Genomic DNA, 20,052 nt, shown 5'->3' on the forward strand with positions numbered 1-20,052 from the left:
TTCACAGCCTCTTGGGGAGATAAAAACCCAGAAGCAGAAGTGAGGTGAGGCAGAGGGGGAGCCTACCATACCTCTCTACACACTTGAAGAGATTTAGCCTGGGGTCCAGGCGCCCTACAGCGTCCCCGCTGTGATCGTCTGTGCCCCTACCCACACCCCTGCCTCTGGGAGACCCTGAGGCAAAGGTGGGGGCCTGTGGGGTGGGCTTGGAAGACCTGCCGTAGGGCCGCTTGTGTGACGCAGGAGCACTGCAGCTCGCTCTTCTGCCAACGAGGCCGAGGGAGGGAAGAGCCAGGGGCCCGCCTTAACCACGCTGCCTGTCGTGATCAAAGACAGCCATGAGTGGGGACTCTCTGCTCCCGTATCACACGGCCCAGAGCAGCACCGGGGTGGGCCTGTTCAACACCACCATGGGGAAGCTGCAGCAGCAACTGCACAAGGGCGAATACGACATATTCAGGTACGCACCAATATTCGAGAGCGACTTTATCCAGATCACGAAGAGGGGAGACGTGATTGACGTGCACAACTGCGTCTGCATGGTGACCATGGGCATCGCATCCAGCAGCCCCGTCCTCCCACTCCCAGACATCATGCTGCTGGCCCGATGGGCCACCGGCTGTGAAGAGCACGCTGAGCGCAGCCAGGCCACCAAGGGCAAGAGCCACAAGGCTGCAAAGACCTTAGAGCTCACCAGGCTCCTTCCCTTGAAGTTCGTGAGGATCTCCGCTCACGATCGTGAGAAACAACAGCTGCGCGTGAAGTTTGCCACTGGCCGCTCCTGCTACCTGCAGCTGTGTCCCCCTCTGGACGCGCAGGAAGACCTCTTTGCCTACTGGGAAAAGCTGATTTACCTCCTGCGACCACCAGTGGACAGTCACAGCAGCACCTATGCCATTCCAGCCGGGGACATGATCGGCATGCCTGTGTTCGAGGAGGAGGACGGGCGGAGCCCGGCAGGGGAGGATTTCCAAGGAGAGTGGGATCAGGACCAGGTCAGCATCAGGAGCCTCCACATGCGCTCTGAGGTGGCCGGGGCCACGTCTGCAGCGTTTGCTGGGGGGGAGGGGATCCAACTGGACTCCCACAAGCCCGGTACCGTGCCCGATGTGGCCACTGCAAAAGCAACACCTACGGTGCTTGACAAAGAGTCAGCATTGGGGGAAACGACAAAGGTGGAGACAGCGTGGGTGGCAGGAGGCACCGCAGCGGGTGCTTTGAGCGTGGCAGTGATCAAGTCTCCTGCCCCTGAAGAGCAGAGCACGGCCACGGCGGCCACAGCCAGCGACGGTCCAGGAGGAAGCAAAACCAACATAGCCACTGGGGGCACTGCCGGAACATCCCTGAGGAGCAGGAAAACGGCCCTGGCAGGTGCTGCGGACAATTCACAGTATGCTTCCAGCATGTCCACCAGCCTCTCCCCAGAGGCCGGCAGGACTGCGGTCGGAGCAGAACCTACCAGCGAGACTGTCAGAGGAAGAGCCGACAAGGAGGACGAGGGGACCCTCATCTCAACCTTGCCACAGGAAGGCCAAGTGAGTGAACAGGATGGCAGCTCACAGAGCGTGTCCCAGGCCCGCAAGGGAAGAAGGGAGAGCAGGGAGCACTGTGAAGAGGAGAGAGCTCTTAGGAGCCCCTCGCTCTGCAGTTCAGTGGAAAGCCACCACAAGGCAGCGGGGAACAAGATAATCCAAAAAGCAGCTGGCCGGTGCTCAGGTGGCCGTAGAGCCACTAGAGACGACCAGAAGGAGAAAGTCCACGGCAGCCCGGGGGGCAGCGAGCAGGGCACTGCTCACAAAGGCGTCAGCCGTGCTCCCATCACCAACGAGCCCAGGACCTCGCACAAACCGGGCAGGAGCTTATCTACAGCGAGTTCAGGTTCTGCCACCAAGAGACTCAGCAGGATCAGCTCCTTCTTGAGGAATATCAGAGCCACTCTTACTAGAAAGACAGTGGCCTCATCACGCGATAAAGGTGTGAGCATCCCGGCGAAGGCAGTGGAAGGCACCCGAATGGAGGCCATCATAGAGACAGCAGAGAGTGGCCAGGGGCTGGAAATCACTGGTGGTGTGACATCTGAGGCCATGGAGCCAGTGACCGTTGAAGCCCATCAATAGGACCTAGAGCTGGAAGCTGCAAAGGGGACCAGGGCTCAGCGAAATACCCCTGGAGAGCCCATTTCAGCTTCCTTACTGCAATTTAAATAAAGAACCATACAATCTGAGAATGCATGCAGTGTTCTCTCTGAATTTCTAGGTCCCGAAGCCCAGCCGTAGCCTCACAGTGGATTCTGTGATGTCAGCTGTGCCACAGTCTGAGACCCAGTGTCCAGTCAAGGGCAGCCCCACCTCACACACATGCTCAGCGCCAACAGCAGTGCTCCATCTGGCCTCCACTCCTTTCTGGCTTTGCCCCCCGGGGCCATGGCTGAAAGTCAGACTATGGCCTGGGAAGCTCTCCTTCACTATCCCCCTATTCTTTTTATAAACGCTTATTCCCCCTGAAGGTCTGTAAACAAAGCAAGAGCAGGACTCCTGTCCCCTCGGGCTATTCAGTGGACAGAAACAAGGGCAGCAGTATTGGCTAGCAATCAGAACAGCAAGCACTCTCATCTAGACTTAGCCGTCCCCTTCCCAGGTATATACCCTGGAGAAACACACATGTTCTAAGAAACAACTATGAGAATGTTTATATCAAAAATAACAGCAGAATGCTGGAAACAGCCCAAATGTCCATCAACAGAATTAATACAGCAGGATATGAAAAGAGTGGAATATTCAATAGTGAAAGATAAATGAGCTACACACATTAGTATAGATCAACTTCTCATGATTTTTAAAAACATCAAAAGAATGGGATACAATTCCACTCATGGAACCATTCTGAAACAAGCTCAAACAATGTATTGCATAGGGTATATGTTTAAAAAAAACTGTAGCTAAAAATGAGGGAAGAGTGAACACAAAATTCAGGACAGTTTTCTCTAGGGTGGAAAGGCTAGGTCAAGGAGGTTGACACAAGGCTGTTAGTGCTGCTGGGAATTGTTCTGTCTCTTAAGCAAGATGGTAGGTACACAGGTGTTGTATTTTTCACATTTTACTAACTCTGAAATGAGGATGGTCCTACAATCGCCGTGGCAGTTGTGATGAAGTTATTGCCAATGCCTTTCTCTTTTCTTCACTTTTTTTTTTTCACTTTTATGTATGCACAAAAGTGATGTCAGAAAGGCTCGGCATCTTTAAATTACATTTATTTAAGGTAAAGTACAAGAACACTTGTTTTTGGTTATTAGGAAAAGAAGGAACGATATGCCTATTTTACAGATGAGAACACTGAGGCTCAGAGAAGGTAACCTGCTCCAGTCGCACAATGGGATCTTTGCAGAACAGTGATCCACCAGCCCACTTCTTTATGCAAAGCCCTGTCTGTAGTACGGGAAGGAGGCAAGCAAACAAGCCTGAGATAGGACCAGCACAAGAACCCGAGGCACCAGCATTCTTACCATCATGTTCCAAAACTACAGAGATGAGCATCAATTTTACTAGATTGAGGGGAGGGAGGGGTGGGGGCTGGGAGTCGGTTTTCGAACTTCAGTGAGCTCACAGCTCTTAGCTGGCCTTATCTCGAGAGCATCCAGACCACCCTTGAGCTGTGTCTGGCTCCCAGGCTTCTACCTCTAGCCTCTGTCATGACCCGTGCTGCAGCCATAAACAGGCTTCCACCTGGAATTCCAGCGTTCACTCCTGGAACATCCAGCGTCCAGTCCTCCTCCAGCCACTAATTAAACTTTTGAATGCCCTGCTCAGAAGGGTTTCTCCATACCAAATCTTCAGGAACATTTTTCTTCTTGGGGCTCCAAAACCAAATCCTTAAACCTCACATGAGGGAGATTATTTGTTAGGTCAGAGCATCCTTGTTGATTGGACCTTCAGTTTGTGACTTCCACAGACCTCATCACGGGAGGGTGGGGAGAGGTCTCTTCTGTTGGTGGAGGGAATGGTGGGCACTTGGTGGGGAGCACTGATGAGAAAGGGAGACAGCCCGAGACCTACACATATGCACTGTTTCCCCTGGCCAAACAAGGTTCCTGACCCCAGGATTAACCCAGAGCTTCCGAGAAGACTAGGAGCTGCAGGGAGACACAATTAATGGTTTACTCTCCACCAGCTTTTCCTTGGACCCAAGGTGGAGAAATTACAAAAAGATCACATCACATTCCTTTGATCTTATGATTTCCACACAGGCAAGTGCAGGTAAACACTAGTCTGAAGGAAGAAAATGCATTAAAAACACATGCATAGCCCTTAGCCGTTTATAGAGTTCTTGAATGTATGTGCCTCCTTCCGATTCTCACATCTTTCCATTTTGCAGATAAGCAAACGGAAGTTCAGAGCATTTAAAGGACTTGCTCAAGGTGGGAGGTGATGGTACAGAGAGGGAGCTACCTCAGTGCAACAACTTTCAGACAGTGTGCCACCCCGGTCCCGCACAGAGAGGTACACAGATGGTGGAGGAGACAGGACAGCACGAGTAATTATCACAACTCTGAGTGATAAATACAATGAGACATGTGTGTTTGGGGACAGGATCTATTCAGAGGAGGGGTTCTGGGACATGGGAAGGAGTTGTGCGTTAGGGAAGGCTTCACAGGGGAATTGGCACTTTTAAGGATGAATAGGGCTCAGCCAGGTGAAAGAAGTATGAGGAGCAAGGGAAAAGGTGGGGGAGGGGTGGGAGATGATCAGGCCACAGGAAAGAACGTGTGCAAAGTACAAAGGCTTGAAACATCACGGTGTGTTGAGCAACTACAAGTGTTTCAGTACTACTGGTTGGAGGGCAAGAGAGGAGGGACGTGAGGCTGGAGAATCAGGCAGCTGGGTCTTGGGGCCTGGGGTCCTATTTGAGTGTCTGGGACTTGGGGAACCACTGAAGGCCAGCGTCTGATGGGAGTAAGATCTCTCTGGCTCCAGGGTGGAGAGTTGATGGGCAGGGGGCTGTCTGGAGACACGGGATCCTCCAGGAAGCCACTGCATTAATCCTGGCAGAGTCGGGGAGCCCCGAACCTGGGTGGCACTGGGGAGACAGAAGGGGGCAGAGTCGGGAGGTGTTGAAGAGATGGAACAGGACAATTTTCCAGCCCACATCCTGAAAGATGGGGAGCTCATGGTGTAGCTCTGGCCCTCATCTAAAGGAAGTAGAACTGACAAAAGTGGAGGTGACTTGCCCCTGTGGTGGCTATTGGTCAGTAGAGTGGGTGGCCAGAAGACAGGCTCACGGGAAAGCAAGGAGTAATGTGTTAAGATAGAAAACAACAGCTGCTAGACAGCTAAGGGTAAAACATCAGGATAAGGCAGCCAAGGCGGGCAGTGGGGCTTCAGCACTTGGAGAGGGGCAGAGCCCCTGAGCAGTTCCATGTTTATCTGGGCAGTACTTCCCACAGAGCCCTCCTCCCCTGGGCCAAGAGTCGCCCCAGAGAGCCCCTTGTGGCCACATGCTGGTACTGCAGGTTGGCGCTTGAATGAGGGGAGTCAGCACTGAGGCTGAGTCACCGTGACCCTTTCCCTTTGTCACACCACAATTAGTCTAATGCCAACCCCACAGGTGTGAGCTAGGGGAGGTGAGGGGATCTGGGCAATGAGGACGTGTCTCAACCAGGCAGCATGGCTCCAGGCCCCTGGCAGTGGAGTGGCAGAGTTTGAAACGGCTGAAAGGTCCCTGAGAGGCTGGGGATCCGGACCCAAGGGGACAATAAGTGACCACCAAGAACAGGGGTGGAGTTAGTGCCAGGGTCCCTCTGCATCATGGAAGTCATCTGAGAAATAACTGTTGAGCACCTACTGTGGGCAAGATAGGAAATCAGGGACCATGAGGATGTTCACACACACACACACACACGCTTGTAACACAAATCAGTGTGGTAGTGGCCTCAGTGTATAGAAAGAGGCTTCACAGAGAAGTGGAGGGCTTAGCACAGGGATGGCAGGCTGAGCGCTCTGGCAGAGGGAATGGTGTGATGGAGAGAGAGAAGGGCTTGGGAGATGTTCATAGATGACAGACAAGTGCAGGGTGCCCAGGGTGTAATGTGCTCGGGAGAGAGAGTGGGGTGTGGGATAAGGGTTCGGTGGGAAGTGAGGCTAGAAACAGAAGTAAGGCCACAGCATAGAGGAGAGACCCAGAATGCTGCACAACTCCCCTGAACCCCATGATGTTCATTACTGCAAATGGGACCTGTAACCCAGGGGTGAGGGGTGTGCAGAGTTGGTTTCTCCAAGAGCAGAAGGGCAAGGGAAGCCTAGACTCTTTCCCTTTGCCAGCTCAGAGAACGTGAAATGGAGAGTGGAGGCCCATGGCTTCCCTCTCTAAGAGGACATTATCCCACAGGTGTGCTGAGGTTGATACCCCTCATCCTGGGAGCACCTGGAGGACCAGGCCACTTGGCTTTGGCTGCCAGGAGCCCCATCTGGTACCCCAGTGTGTGCCATTCCAATGTCGTCATTTTCTGCATGTGCCACGGCCTGTGAAAGGTTGGGAAACATCTTTCTAGATATGCACATGCATGCACGCGGTACAGTTTGCAGGTGAACTGTGAGTGCAGCAGCAAGGAGCTGCTGAGAAGTACCTTCCCTGGAGAGCTAGCCTGCTCCCCACAGCTTCAGCTGACGCTCACCACGTCACCCCTCTTTTCTTTTCCCACTGACACTTTCACAGTCCCGGGACCCTGCCATAATGCAATATACACTGGTTCAAGGGAAAAACAAGAACAAATCTATTGCTTTTCATAAAACTAAATTAGTTTTTTAAAGATCTATCCTTGGCTTTGAGATCATGTCCTGCCTCCTTGTTTCTTAACATTTTATTCTGAAGTGCAGTTGACCCTTAAACAACACGAGTTTGAACTGCTCGGGTCCACTTAAACTTTGATTTTTTTTACTAAATACATACTACAGTACTACACAATCCATGGTTGGTTGCACCCGCAGATGTGGAACCACGGATTCAGAGGGCCAACTGTAAAGTTATATACGGGTTTTCACCTGGGGGCGGGGAGGTTCCTAACCCCTATGTTGTTCAATGGTCAATTTATAACATTCATGCAGGAAAGTGTGCCATCGTAAGCATACCACTTGATGACATTTCACAAGATAAGCAACCCCACGAAACTAGCACCTGGCGAAGAATCAGAACATCACTGCAACTCTGGAAGTGCCCCCTTGCAGTCACTCAAGGGTAACCACTACCCTAGCTTCCAACACCATAGATGAATGTTGTTTGCTTTTCAACTTTACGTAGTGGAATCACATAGTATGTACTCTTTGACTCTGGTTTCTTTCCCTTAACATCATATTTATGAGGTTTGTGCATGACTTTCCTGGTGATCGTCCATTTATTTTCACTGCTATACAGTATTCCATTGTGTGATGATACTACAACTTATTCTGTTATTGATTTAAGTTATTATCAGTTTTGGGCTATTAAAAATAGTGTTATTATGAACATTTATATACAGATCTGTTGGTAAAAATATACATAAACTTCTGTTGGGCATATACATAGGAATGGAATTGAATATATGCATATGTTCAGCTTCTGATTATACTGCCAAGCTATTTTCCTTCCAAAATGACTGTGGAAATAATAATTCCCACCAGGAATGTATGAAAGTCCTGGTTGTTCCACATCCTTGCCAACATTTGATACTGTTTACCTCTTTCCTTTTAGCCATTCAGGTGGGGTAGAGTGACTTTTCTCCCTTTTTGATGATAAAAATATACTTAGAAACATATAATATGGTGACCTACAGAAATGGTAGTTTTGTTGTAATGTCCTTAATAGGCAAAATTTAAAGTTGGTTTCCAAATTAATTTTGAAATTTCACACATCTCTGAAATCTTTAAAGTCTTGTTTATACATTTTTAAGGATTTTTCATTGCAAGGGAGCTTATATTTTTAAACATCTCCTACCATCCTGTGCCAGTACCTTTTGCTTTAAAACAAACTACCCCAAAGCTTTGTGGCTTAAAACAACAGTCATTTTCTTACATTTTATAGATTCTTCTACATGAGAAATCTGGGTAGGACTCAGTGGGGCGAATCTTCTGTTCTTCGTGGTATCAAGCGAGGTTGGTCAGTAGTCTGGCCTGGAGAGTCAAAAGTAGCTTCATCCACGTATCTGGTGCCTTGAGGGAAACGGCTGGAAGGAAGGTGGGCCTCAGCTGGGACTGTCAACGGGAATGCCTACATGTGGCCTCTCCAGCATGATGGTCTCAGGTAGTCAGATGGCTTCCCTCAGATGGAGTGACCCAAGATAACCAAGTGGAAGCTGCTTCTGACTGAGCCTCAGAAGTCACCCAGTGTAACTTCTACCACATTCTGTGGTTACAAGCAAGTCATAAGGCCAGGCCAGATTTGAAGGGAGAGGAACTAGACTCCACCTCTTGACACGGAAATGGCAAGATCACAATGTAAGAGAACATGGGGGGTGGCAATATCATTGTGGCCCTCTGTGGAAAATACAGTTTGCCACTTCCCACCCCTACCCCCATCCTAACAAAGTAAACCTGGCCTGGATGTGCCCGAGGAGCCCTGAGGTAGCTGTGGTGGCCCCCTTAGCCCCCACTCTTATGCTCTTCCCTCTTCCCCATTTTCACTTTATTTTTTTACTCCCCTCCCTTCCTCTCCCCTGTCAGTTAGCTAAACTCACAAGGACTCCCACTGAACCTTTCGTAGTCCCTTCCTCCCCATCTCTCCCCACATACCTTCAGGCTCTTTGTCCTCTGAGTGATAGATTACTGGAACACCTAGAAGCATATCAGGTCAGGCCCAGAAGGATCTTGACTAATCCCACGGGCACTTTACAGATGAGGAAGTTGAGGCCTAGAGAGGAAAGGGACTTTCCCAAGGTCCTACTTCAAGTAAGTAGCAGAGTTCTGGCTAGCGCAGCACAAAATACAGCCTACAATGGGTCTTAAAGAATGTCAACACTTGCTTTCCACTTTGGACTTCCTGAAACTAAAGCCACTCGTTTCTGTTTCATGTTCATTGCCTCACCATCACAATGTCCTTTTGGCCTCTTGGTTCAGGAGCGAAATCAATGCTGGCAGGCTTCTGTGCCCAGAGAGGCCTGTCCCAGCCCTGGCCTGGGTGTCAGCCTTCAGAGATGGATGGAGGGAGGGGGGAACACAGATACAGCAAGTTGGGATCCATATAACCAGCCCCCCTCCAACCACCTCCTTGTACCCCACACACAAGTAGCTTCTTTTGATCCCAAAGTCCAAGAATTCCCTGAATTCAAGAATCAACTAGCAGCCAGTTTTGAAATTTTCTGGGCATCCAGGATTTAACTTAGGCTGGTGATGACTGAAGTCAGGCTGAGGATAAATTGGAGGGGATGTAAAACAAGAAGACACAACTCTTAAGGCCAGGTCCAAGAGACAACAACTCTGTTACATTAAAGTCTATTTCCTCCGTTCACTTCAAACAAGCGGACTAGGGGCCCAGAGCAGGGATCCCAGGCTGGGCTATCAGACATCCCATAGCATCAGCAGCTGGATTTTTTTTTTTTGGCCGTGCCTCGAGGCATGTGGGATCCTAGTTCCCCAACCAGGGACTGAACCCTTGCCCCCTGCAGTGGAAGCACGGAGTCCCAACCACTGGACCACCAGGGAGTTCCCAGCAGCTTGATCTTGAGGGAAGAGCAAGGGCTGGAGAAAAAGCAGGCGGCTGGCACGTTGCTCTGGGATCTGAGTGGTGATGATGTGGAGAACAGCCTGCTAAGAAGCCTCTCAGAACTCTTTGTAATCCACCAGCCCAGTGCTTTCGGCCACAGAGAGCAGTTCTGCAAGTCGGTGATAAGCTGAGAGTGGGACACAGGTGTGCTGTCAGGGAAGTCACCTTAGGCCAACAGTGAGAGTCCCCAAGGCTGTCTGAGTGCCCGGGACAGAAGGAGAAGTGGCATCTGTGGAGGATTCTGTTGAGAAGAAGGGATTGAAGTAATTCTTTTCAATTGGTACAGCCTGTAACCTCCTTTAGGGGAGTGGCCATGTCTTATTGTTTCTGAGTCCCCAGGTGCAGCACACATATTAGAGGCTCCATAAATGTTTGTTATAAAGACCTACAGTCCCCAGTCCATCCGTCATTCTCCTGCATCCAGGCACAACAGTGACCTTCCACAGTCCCTGCTCCCCTCCTTCCAGCAGCCCTCTGCCAGCTCTAAGTGATGGGAGGCCCAGGACATGGAGAGAGACCATTAATAATGTTCAGTCCCTTCTTGCCCGCGATGCCAGGCCCTCCCCAGGGGCCCTCTATTGGGAGTGATAGAAACAAGTCACGAAGGGTCCCATGCCTTTCTTTCTTGCTGGGGTCCCTTTCTCCAGCCAAACGAATACAGGAGCCATTTCTTTTCCTTCATACTCCCCTGCTGGAGGGAGGAAAAAAAAAGGGAACCATCATCAGCTAACAGTGTTATTTCCTAGCCTGTGGTTGGCCAGAGCCCATGCCTGGCCCTTGCCCACATGGTCTGCTGCTGTGGCTGCATCAGCTTGAGTAGAAATTGTATGAGCAGCTGCCACACTGGGCACAGGGCCAAGAAATTAGCAGCCCACCCCGTGTTTCTCTCCAAGTTCTGCAATCTTTTTCACTGCATCTTATTTGGGGCTGCCGCATATGATAATGTTTGTATCGATTGAGTCCTTCCTCTCAGACAGCTGCTGTTCTAAGACCTCTATAGGGATTATTGTGTTTAGTTCTTTCTCCACAGCTCTATGAAGTAGGCAATGTTATTCCCATTTTACAGATGAAGAAGCTGAGGCACAGATGAGTTCACATACCTTACCCAAGATCCCCACTGGTGGAGCCAGGATCAAATCCCAAGGGGTCTGACACCGAAATCCACACTCCTGACCCCACCATGGGCTGACTCCACGGAGTGCATGGCCTTAGAAGGTATCAGATCCTACACTATGGAGAGTAGCCAGCCTACAGGCAGCAGTCAATAAACTCCGTGGCTTAGAGACATGTGTGGTACTTAGGACAGTGGGTACTGCACCAGGTGCCAGCCTCCCCCGGCCGTGAGGGCCACTCCACCTCCCTCTGCTCCTCTGCCAGGCAGCACCCTTCACTCAGGTTCAAGAGTGTCGTGGCCACTGGGGAAATGAGTGGTATTTGCGGATGGGGTAGCTTGCTCCTTCTTCTGGAAAAACAACCCAAAGTCCTGTCCTGCTGTCATCTGTCTCATCTGGAACCACTTTAAAATCTGTCATCTGCACTTTCAGGCTGTGACACCTCAGAGACCCAAGGGATGACTTTCCAGACCCCAGCAAGAAACCCCAGTCTAACACCCGCCTGGCGAGAGAGGATAGAAATGGCTCCTGGGAAACCCACCTGGCCACACGCTCTCTAGGACCGTTAGCTTGCTAGCTAACAAACGTCCACCGTGTGCCATCCTAACTGGCCATGCAGTGCTCACCACCAACTTGCCTCTACTTACCCACCCACTCTTGCTCCTTCTTCCCTCTTCCCTTTGTCCCCGCCCCATGGGCTGTCTCTGTCTCCACTGAAACGCTCCGTCTCACTGGGACCTTCCACATCTGCTCCCACCCCTGCCCCCAGCTTCGCCCTTCTGACCTTTACTCAGATCCGAGGATGCCTCCTCCACCGGCCCACGCTGAGGACCTGCAGGCCAAGGGGCGACGGAACCTCCTGCCTACAAGTCAGGGCTGCTGCGCTCTCTCTGGGGATGACGCCGCCTCCCTCATCACCTCCCTGGGGCACAAAAGCTGAGTCCTTTTGCTTTAATTCCCTGGGTTGCTTTCGGTGGCATGCTAATTTATGCAAACTGAACGCAAATGAGTATAGAAAGCTATGTGACCCTGGATTTACTGGAAATCAGCAGCTCCCCTGATGGGAAGACTTAGGGAAATTCTGGAATCTACTTCCCAAGAGAAATTTAAAAATAGAGTGGCCTCCAGTTGGGGTTTGGGGAGGGATGTGGCTGGAAGTCATTCGGAGAAAGAAGCACAGTCTGGGTTCCCTGTCATTAGTAAGTGACCCAGCAAAAGTCAGAGGAAGAGAAAGCACCTGGCTGCCAAGCCTTCCCCCCTTCTCCTCTCCTGGCTCTGAGCTCTGGTTCAGCACCATGCCCTGCCAAAACCTCCCAACGGGGTACACAGTAGAGGGCAGAGCACCCAGGGCATTACTGCATCTCTGAAACAAGGCATTATTTATGTCCCACTCCCCATGACAACACTCTGCTATTTTCCTCTCTTCTTGCATCTCCTACATTGACCCCCTTCTACTTGTCCTTATTGGGTATGGCTGGTCAAGTGAACAGAATGTTCTGCAACCTGGCCAGAGGGGTTAGGCAGCAGTCTGCATGTTCCAATAAAGAAGACCTCAGAGGATAGCTCTGGGGTAGGTCAACTCAGGCACGAAGCCTTAGGCACCTCATTTGCAGGAGGACCATTCCAAGAAAGGACAGGAGAGAAGAAGGTGGCCCCAGAAGCAACAGCTTCCGTTCTTCTGCCCCTAGGCTGGGAGGTGCTGAGTAACTCCAAAAGGTAGAAACTGACCTTTTCTTAAAGATTTCAAGAGAAGAAAATATTTTTTCCAAAATCTTTCCAACAGACTACTAAGCGTCATCAGAATGTTTTTACTTATATTAACATAATTGCTTGGTGCTGCCATGGAAGTCATTTTCTTCTGGTTCTTTCCTCCAGGTAACTAGAGTACAGATGCTTCTGGTTTTTAAGGTAATACTCCAGCAAACCCTTAACACATGTCACGAAAAGACCTTAAGACAAACTCCCCCAAGATTCAGGGACCGCCTCACTGCTTCGCTGAAAGGAGATGATCCACACTGAACCCTCCACTCCAGGGAACAGGAGCTGTGTTCTCATCTGTGTTCCCCTAACTTGGTAGAAAGTTTGTTGAAGGCCAAAACTTTCAACTAGTCAGTATTTGGGGCTACTCAGAGGAAAGAAAACATGCTCTTCCATATATTTAAAAGGGAAGGGCACACTGTGTATCAAGCATGTTATATATATTATATCTTTTAAGTCTTACAACTATCCCAATAGATGTGTGTCATTCCCATTGTACAGATGAGGAAACTAAGGCTAAGAGTTAAAGGCATTTGCCCAAGGTCACAGAGCTGATGCATGGTTCTGGCAGAACCTTCTACTGCTCATTAGTATCCACTTTCTCTTTTTCTTTCCAGGCACGTCTTAAACTATATTTCCTGGTCCTCTTGCTATTAGGCTGACCGCATTACTGAATTCTGCCAGTGAAACAGGGACAGAAGTGATTTTGCCACTTCCGGTCCTAGTCCATAAAATCCTTGGTCCATCGTGCCCTTTCCCATCACTATCTGGATGACCCAGGGCACCAGGAAGCCATGAAGATGGGAGGAGCTTGCTCCCTGAGTGACTACATGGAACAGAGCACCCGTCACCTTGTCCTCCGCTACCTGCCCTGGACTGTGACTTGGATGAGGCAAACCTTCACCGTGTGAATCCACTAAGAGTTTAGTTTGTCCTGACAGCATGGTGAAGGCAAGATCTGAAACCAAATCCACCAGACTCTAAAGACCATCCTCTCTCACTAAGACATACTGCCACAAATACAGCAGAAATATAAAAGCCCATCTATAAAATATTATCTAATCCCACAGTTCACCTCTCTCCCACCGTGCCCCTCCCACAAACAAGAATTAGATTCCTAAAGATTTTAGAGGAAGTTGGGTAAACAAAAACATAAAATCAAGCGAGCAATCGACAAATATTTGTTGACTGCACACTACCTGCCAAGCATAGACAAATCTACTTTTGTTGTCGCCTTGAGGTCATGAACTCTGCCCTTTGCTCTCCCGGATGGGAGGGGAGCAGAGGACAAGGTGGGAGGTAAGTCTATGCCTGTTCTTTTCAGCAATGAGATTCTCCTTGGTTCTCCCAGTGTGTTAATGAGCTACCTGGGGAGTGTCTGATTTTACGTTTGAGAAGAAGAATAGACTTTCGATCTGAAAAACACTTTTTAAATTTAAAATACATTTGCAAATGAAGCAACTGACAAAGGATTAATCTCCAAGATTTACAAGCAGCTCATGCAGCTCAATAACAAAAAGACAAACAACCCAATCCAAAAATGGGCAGAAGACCTAAATAGACATTTCTCCAAAGAAGATATACAGATTGCCAACAAACACATGAAAGAATGCTCAACATCATTAATCATTAGAGAAATGCAAATCAAAACTACAATGAGATATCATCTCACACCAGTCAGAATGGCCATCATCAAAAAATCTAGAAACAATAAATGCTGGAGAGGGTGTGGAGAAAAGGGAACCCTCTTGCACTGTTGGTGGGAATGTAAATTGATACAGCCACTATGGAGAACAGTATGGAGGTTCCTTAAAAAACTAAAAATAGAACTACCATACGACCCAGCAATCCCACTACTGGGCATATACCCTGAGAAAACCATAATTCAAAAAGAGTCATGTACCACAATGTTCATTGCAGCTCTACTTACAATAGCCAGGACATGGAAGCAACCTAAGTGTCCATCATCGGATGAATGGATAAAGAAGATGTGGCACATATATACAATGGAATATTACTCAGCCATAAAAAGAAATGAAATGGAGGTATTTGTAGTGAGGTGGATGGAGTTAGAGTCTGTCATACAGAGTGAAGTAAGACAGAAAGAGAAAAACTAATACAGTATGCTAACACATATATATGGAATCTAAGGAAAAAAAAAAAAAGGTCATGAAGAACATAGTGGCAAGACGGGAATAAAGACACAGACCTACTAGAGAATGGACTTGAGGATATGGGGAGGAGGAGGGGTAAGATGTGACAGGGTGAGAGAGTGGCATGGACATATATACACTACCAAATGTAAAATAGATAGCTAGTGGGAAGCAGCTGCATAGCACAGGGAGATCAGCTCGGTGCTTTGTGACCACCTAGAGGGGTGGGATAGGGAGGGTGGGAGGGAGGGAGACGCAAGAGGGAAGAGATATGGGGACATATGTATATGTATAACTGATTCACTTTGTTATAAAGCAGAAACTAACACACCATTGTAAAGCAATTATACTCCAATAAAGATGTTTAAAAAAAAAAAAAAATACATTGGGACTTCCCTGATGGTCCAGTGGTTAAGACTACGGTCCAGTGGTTAAGACTACGCACTTCCACTGCAGGGGGCGCGGGTTTGATCCCTGGTCAGGGAACTAAGATCCCACATGCGTGAACACAATAAAAACACTGAGCATTAAAAAAAAGGAATGTAACTATATATTCAAAGGAGATTTTTTAATTCTTTTAAAAATAAAATAAAATACATTATTTTCCTGAAGTTTCACATTTTACAGATGGGCAGACTGAGACTCAGAGAAGCTTAGAAACAGCCCCAGGCCACAGTGACAGAAGTTAAATTTGAACTCAGCTTTATCTGATTCCAAAGTCCTTGCTCATTGCACTATGCCAGTGTTTCTTAAACTGGGCTGCTCTTCAGAATCACCAGGGGAATAGTTAAAACACAGATTCCTGGGCTTGGCGCCAGACTCCCAAATCACTGACCTGGGGCAGGCTTCAGCAATCTCTCTTCCCACACACCCCAGGCCTGAGTGAAGACCAGCCAAGTTTGGGATCCACTTCTCTGCACCTCGCAGTGGGAAAGCTAAGAGGGTACATGGATGCCAAGGGAGCGGAGGGGAAGAGAACAGAAGGGGGCCTTCTACGGCCTTGTCCAGGGCTGGCCCTGCTCACAGTTGAGATCCTGGCCATGAGACCCAGAGGACAATTAACGAAAGCAAGAAAAGGCCTTTTGACTCAGCTGTTTTCCTTACATCTCTGCTGTGCAAAGAGGGTATCATGCCTGTGGAATTCTGCTGCATCCACAGGCATCTCCAGACCTATTTTTTAAATTCGCCAGGAATGAAGAAAGAAAAGTCTGCCAAGGTTCAGAATATGCTAGTCATTTTCCTGATTCAGTAAAACTGCCTTGATTTAGTGTTCATTGCTTCCAAGCCTGTGCTCTCTGAGAGGTGGCTGGGATGAAACTGACTGCCACACTATCTTGGAAGCCAATTCATGAAGAATGGAGACAAAACCGGCAGGAGGGTACTGTTTAGCCCTGAAGAACTGAATGGCTACTTGAAGAAACATTTTAGCATATCTGTATATATCAATAGGCACTACAGGAGCTCTGCTGGGGAACAGTAATAACTGCTGCCATTAACTGAGAGCTTAGTTTGTACAGGTTCACAATCTCTTATCCATAGGTTGACCCTATAATTTAACATCCAAACTGAGCAATTGTGAAAGTGAAAGTTGGGAGAGCTATTAATAATTTCACCAGGACAAGGGTAAACCAGAATATCCCAAGCAAAATGGGATGTATGATCACTCTATCCAAAACCCTGAGCCAAATGGGTTTCAAATTCAGACTTTCAGAAGATTTTATAGGTAATACTGTACTTGTGTGTGTATCACACACACATACAAATACCCTAGAGGGATCCAGGGCAGCACCTCATGATCAAACATTATATTTCTGCAGCAAATATATGAATATTCACAAGAGGGATAAACAGACACTTCAGGTCAAACTGTGCCATCTAATGATTTCTGAAAAATACTTGCTTTCAGAAAAATTTTTTTCAAATTGTGCCAAGGGCTTGTGGACCTGTACCAAGAGCTTTAAGTACTTTCCATAGTGTGACAGAGATGCTAGCTGTCCCACTGTAAAGGTCCTCCCCTTCTTTGATAGTAGGTAAGTGCGCCCATAGCCGTCTGGAATAAAGACTACATTTCCCAGTGTTCCTTGAAGCTAGGTGTGGTCATGTGACTGAGATGTGGCCAATGAGATTTGTAAGTGGAAAGATGTGATCAGCACAGCCCACAAGTACAGGTACACATGTACCTGTTGTTGACAGAGGGCATCCATTCTGATTAATTGAAATCCATGTTGTAAATACTTTGAAAATTACTTCTGGTGCGCAAAAACTTCTAGGAAGTCTCTTTAGAGAGATGGGTATGCTCTTCTCCCACCTCCCTCCTCCTTCCTCCTGGCTGGAGTGTGGACATGATGGTTGGACCTTGAGCATCCACATCACTTTTGACCACGAAGCTGAGGGCCACAGCTTCTGATGAACCAGAAAGCCGGTAGGATCTTGGGTCTGGATAACTCCCTGGATGGCCTACCTCTGGACTTTTTATGTGAGAAAATAAAACCTTTTTGATTTACGGCACAATTCATTTGTATTTTCTGCTACTCACAAAGGAACCTGTATTCTAGGATTTGCTCTTGGCCATGTCTCAAAATCTCAGATGGTGATCATGTTTATTTCTCATTCAAAGGCCTGCAAGTGGGCTGCGGTGGCTCTGCTTCAGACTGCGGGTCGTGTTCACATCTGCTCCATGCGTCTCTGAATTCTGGGACTAGTGGACGCTCAGGACGTGCTCTGTGTGTCAGGGTGAAGCTCAACCACATGAGCACATTTATAGCTCCTGCTAATGTTATGCTCCATTCCTTTAGCCAAAACAAGTCACAGGACAGCCCAACATCAAGGGGAGGGGACGAGGATGAAGTGAACACCTGCAGGTGATCATCTACAGAACTGATACACGTGTGACCCCGTCCTACTGCTGCACACGCACCAGGGGCTTCCAGGCATCACCCTTAGCAACGCAGCGAGCCAGCCGCTCGTCCTGATCACTTCCCGTAATTCCTGGTATGCTGCCCTCCGCGCCCCTAACCCCCAGAGGGCACTACCAAGGGGAGGGCCACAGGACAAGATGTCCTTCTGTTTGGTGTCCCGTCTCTGTGCTCTCCTCAAGACCACACACCAGGCTACGCCAGCGCACCTGAGGGAGAGGTTACGCGGGGGGCCTCCTACCCCACATCCGTGTCTGTCTCCCAGGGGCCGCCTTCTTCCGAACCTCCTCCGAGAGTTTCCACCCTGTGTTGTGCGCAGCCCCTGCCCCACAACCAGGGAGAGCGAAGGGACTTCTGGAAACGTCCTCAGAAGAGTAAGGAAGTGCATTTCCCACAAACCTCTCCTCGGGCCTTACTGTGCAACCCCAGGTCCCACCCCTGCCAAACAGTAACTGTTTGAGGAGAGGTTTAAGTGAATTAGCCTCAGGCACACCCGAAAGCCTGAAAGAAAATACCGAGAGAAGCTGGGGGAAGGGGGTGGATGCTGGGTGTGTTGCCCACTCAGCCAGTAGGGAGCTGGGTTTGAGGGAAGAACAGATGGGCAGACTTTGCCACTAACTGGCGGTGTGACCGCCGGCAACCCCTTTTCCAGGCCTCCATGTCTTTCTTTGTTAAAAGAGGGGGTTATTCTTGATGGCATTTAAGGTGTCTTCCAGTTCTGACAGGTTGTGACCTAAGAGGGAGGGAATGGGAAGGAAGAGCCAGAGGGTGGGTGTCTGGAAGGACACACACGGTGAGGCCCAGGGAGCTGGGCTAGCATGAGGCTGAAGTTCATGTCCTTTGGCCCTTTTCAAATTGTAACGCCCACCAAGCTCAGCCCTTACCTGCCTCTGGGACCCATTCAGGGCCATGGTCTAAGGTCACAAAAACTGCCCCCAGCAGGGGGATCCATCGGCACTGACTACAGTATGATGACACCCCTGGGCGTTGTAGCAGCTCTGGCCTCAGTGCTCACCACTCCCTGCCTTAAGGTCCAGCAACTCTAAACTACCTTTAGTTCCCAGCACACACCTGGTGACTTCTGGCCTCCAGGCTCTTACTTGCGCAGTCCCCTCTCCCTGGGATACCACTGTCTCTTGATCTCCTGTCCCCCACCCCACCTTTCCCGGCCAATGCCTCCTCATCCTTTGCAATTCAGCTTCATCCCCACCCAGGTTCAGTGCTCCTCCACATTGCTCCTGTAATGTTTCATCATTGCACTCACTACTATCTGCTTGTGTAACTGTCCTGCCCTACTAGACTCTGAGCTTCTTGAGAGCAGAGACCATGTCTTATCCATTTTCTTTCATGCCCTTTATCTTTCATAGCACCTGACACATGACAAAAGAGCAATCTATGATTGATGAATGAATGAACGAATGAACGAATGAACTGGGAAAGAAAAAAGCTGGAAGGAATGCCATACATGGATGGTAAAGACTAACTTTAGCTTCCCACCCCTTCTATTTGCTACACACATCGTATCTGTAGTCCAGGGAAATCACGCTGAATAAACACCAGAGGTGGCCTTTAAGCCAGGAAAAAGAGATCGCCAAGGGAAGAAGCACTGTGTCTGATTGGAGGGAAATAAACGCCTTGCCTTAATGATGGTGGGGGAGAGAGTGAGTTTGGGGTGCGAGGTCTAGGAGGGGCAGGACAGTCAGGAAAGGAGTCTTTGAAGAAAGCAGGCCTTCACGGGGTCATTGAGAAGGTTGGGTTTGGTGGGCAGATGGAAACTGAGCTGTCACACATTCATGGCTCCACTTGGGCAAGGAAGAGGCTCTGAGGAGGACATCTGAGTGTGTGAGGGGTATGTGAGGGCAGAGTGAGAACTTCAGCTGGGTTCCTGAGTCACAGAGGAATCCAGGTGGCAGAAGGAGGGTGGGCTCCCCTTCTCCCCTCTCTCACTCCTCTTTGGCTGTGCAGGGTTGCCTCAGGCCTGGTGCTGTGAGCACGGGGGTCAATCCCTCCCGTGGAGCTCCTGGTAAGAGACTTTGTGATGGTCCCTCAGGAGGCTACTTAGTGAGCCTGATAAGCAGCGGGGCGGGGGGCGGGGTTTAAAGAAGATGATTAAAATTGCATAGTGATTAGATTTGAATATTCTAGTCAGGAGTTTTATTGATAAGAGAATGTTTCTTTTTAGATGATGTGACAACCACCATTGTTGAGTTTCTCCGCCAAGGTTGAGTGTGCACCGGGAGGAAAGATATTAAATATCTGAAGCGTCTAAATTGTAGTGGATGTAGGAAAGGACATTTGACGTGCCCTAAGCTGACGATCCCCACCCCCGTGGGCCCCCAAGAAGAGGGGACCTCGTCTGTCCCTAAGTGTAAGCATGAATCGAACCCT

At 49.1% G+C, this 20,052-nt stretch overlaps 1 protein-coding gene and 1 long non-coding RNA gene across 2 annotated transcripts; both read left to right on the top strand.

The window, feature by feature from the left end:
- Positions 1-2,224, top strand: GARIN4 (golgi associated RAB2 interactor family member 4). The gene has a single exon (XM_061185577.1). It carries the CDS (start codon positions 339-341, stop codon positions 2,115-2,117), a length of 1,779 nt encoding a protein of 592 aa, XP_061041560.1. The 5' UTR covers positions 1-338; the 3' UTR covers positions 2,118-2,224.
- A 5,962-nt stretch (positions 2,225-8,186) lies between these two features.
- LOC133087885 (uncharacterized) lies at positions 8,187-14,097 on the top strand. The gene is made up of 3 exons (XR_009700467.1): positions 8,187-8,202; positions 12,714-12,746; positions 13,214-14,097. It is a non-coding gene; the product is annotated as an uncharacterized LOC133087885 (long non-coding RNA).
- Positions 14,098-20,052: the final 5,955 nt, after the last annotated feature.

This window comes from Eubalaena glacialis, chromosome 3 (genome assembly GCF_028564815.1).
Source record: "Eubalaena glacialis isolate mEubGla1 chromosome 3, mEubGla1.1.hap2.+ XY, whole genome shotgun sequence".
Classification (NCBI taxonomy): Eukaryota; Metazoa; Chordata; class Mammalia; order Artiodactyla; family Balaenidae; genus Eubalaena; species Eubalaena glacialis.

Coding starts and splice junctions, on each gene's coding strand:
- GARIN4 (XM_061185577.1), top strand. CDS start 339: ATGAGTGGGGACTCTCTGCTCCCGTATCACACGGCCCAGAGCAGCACC.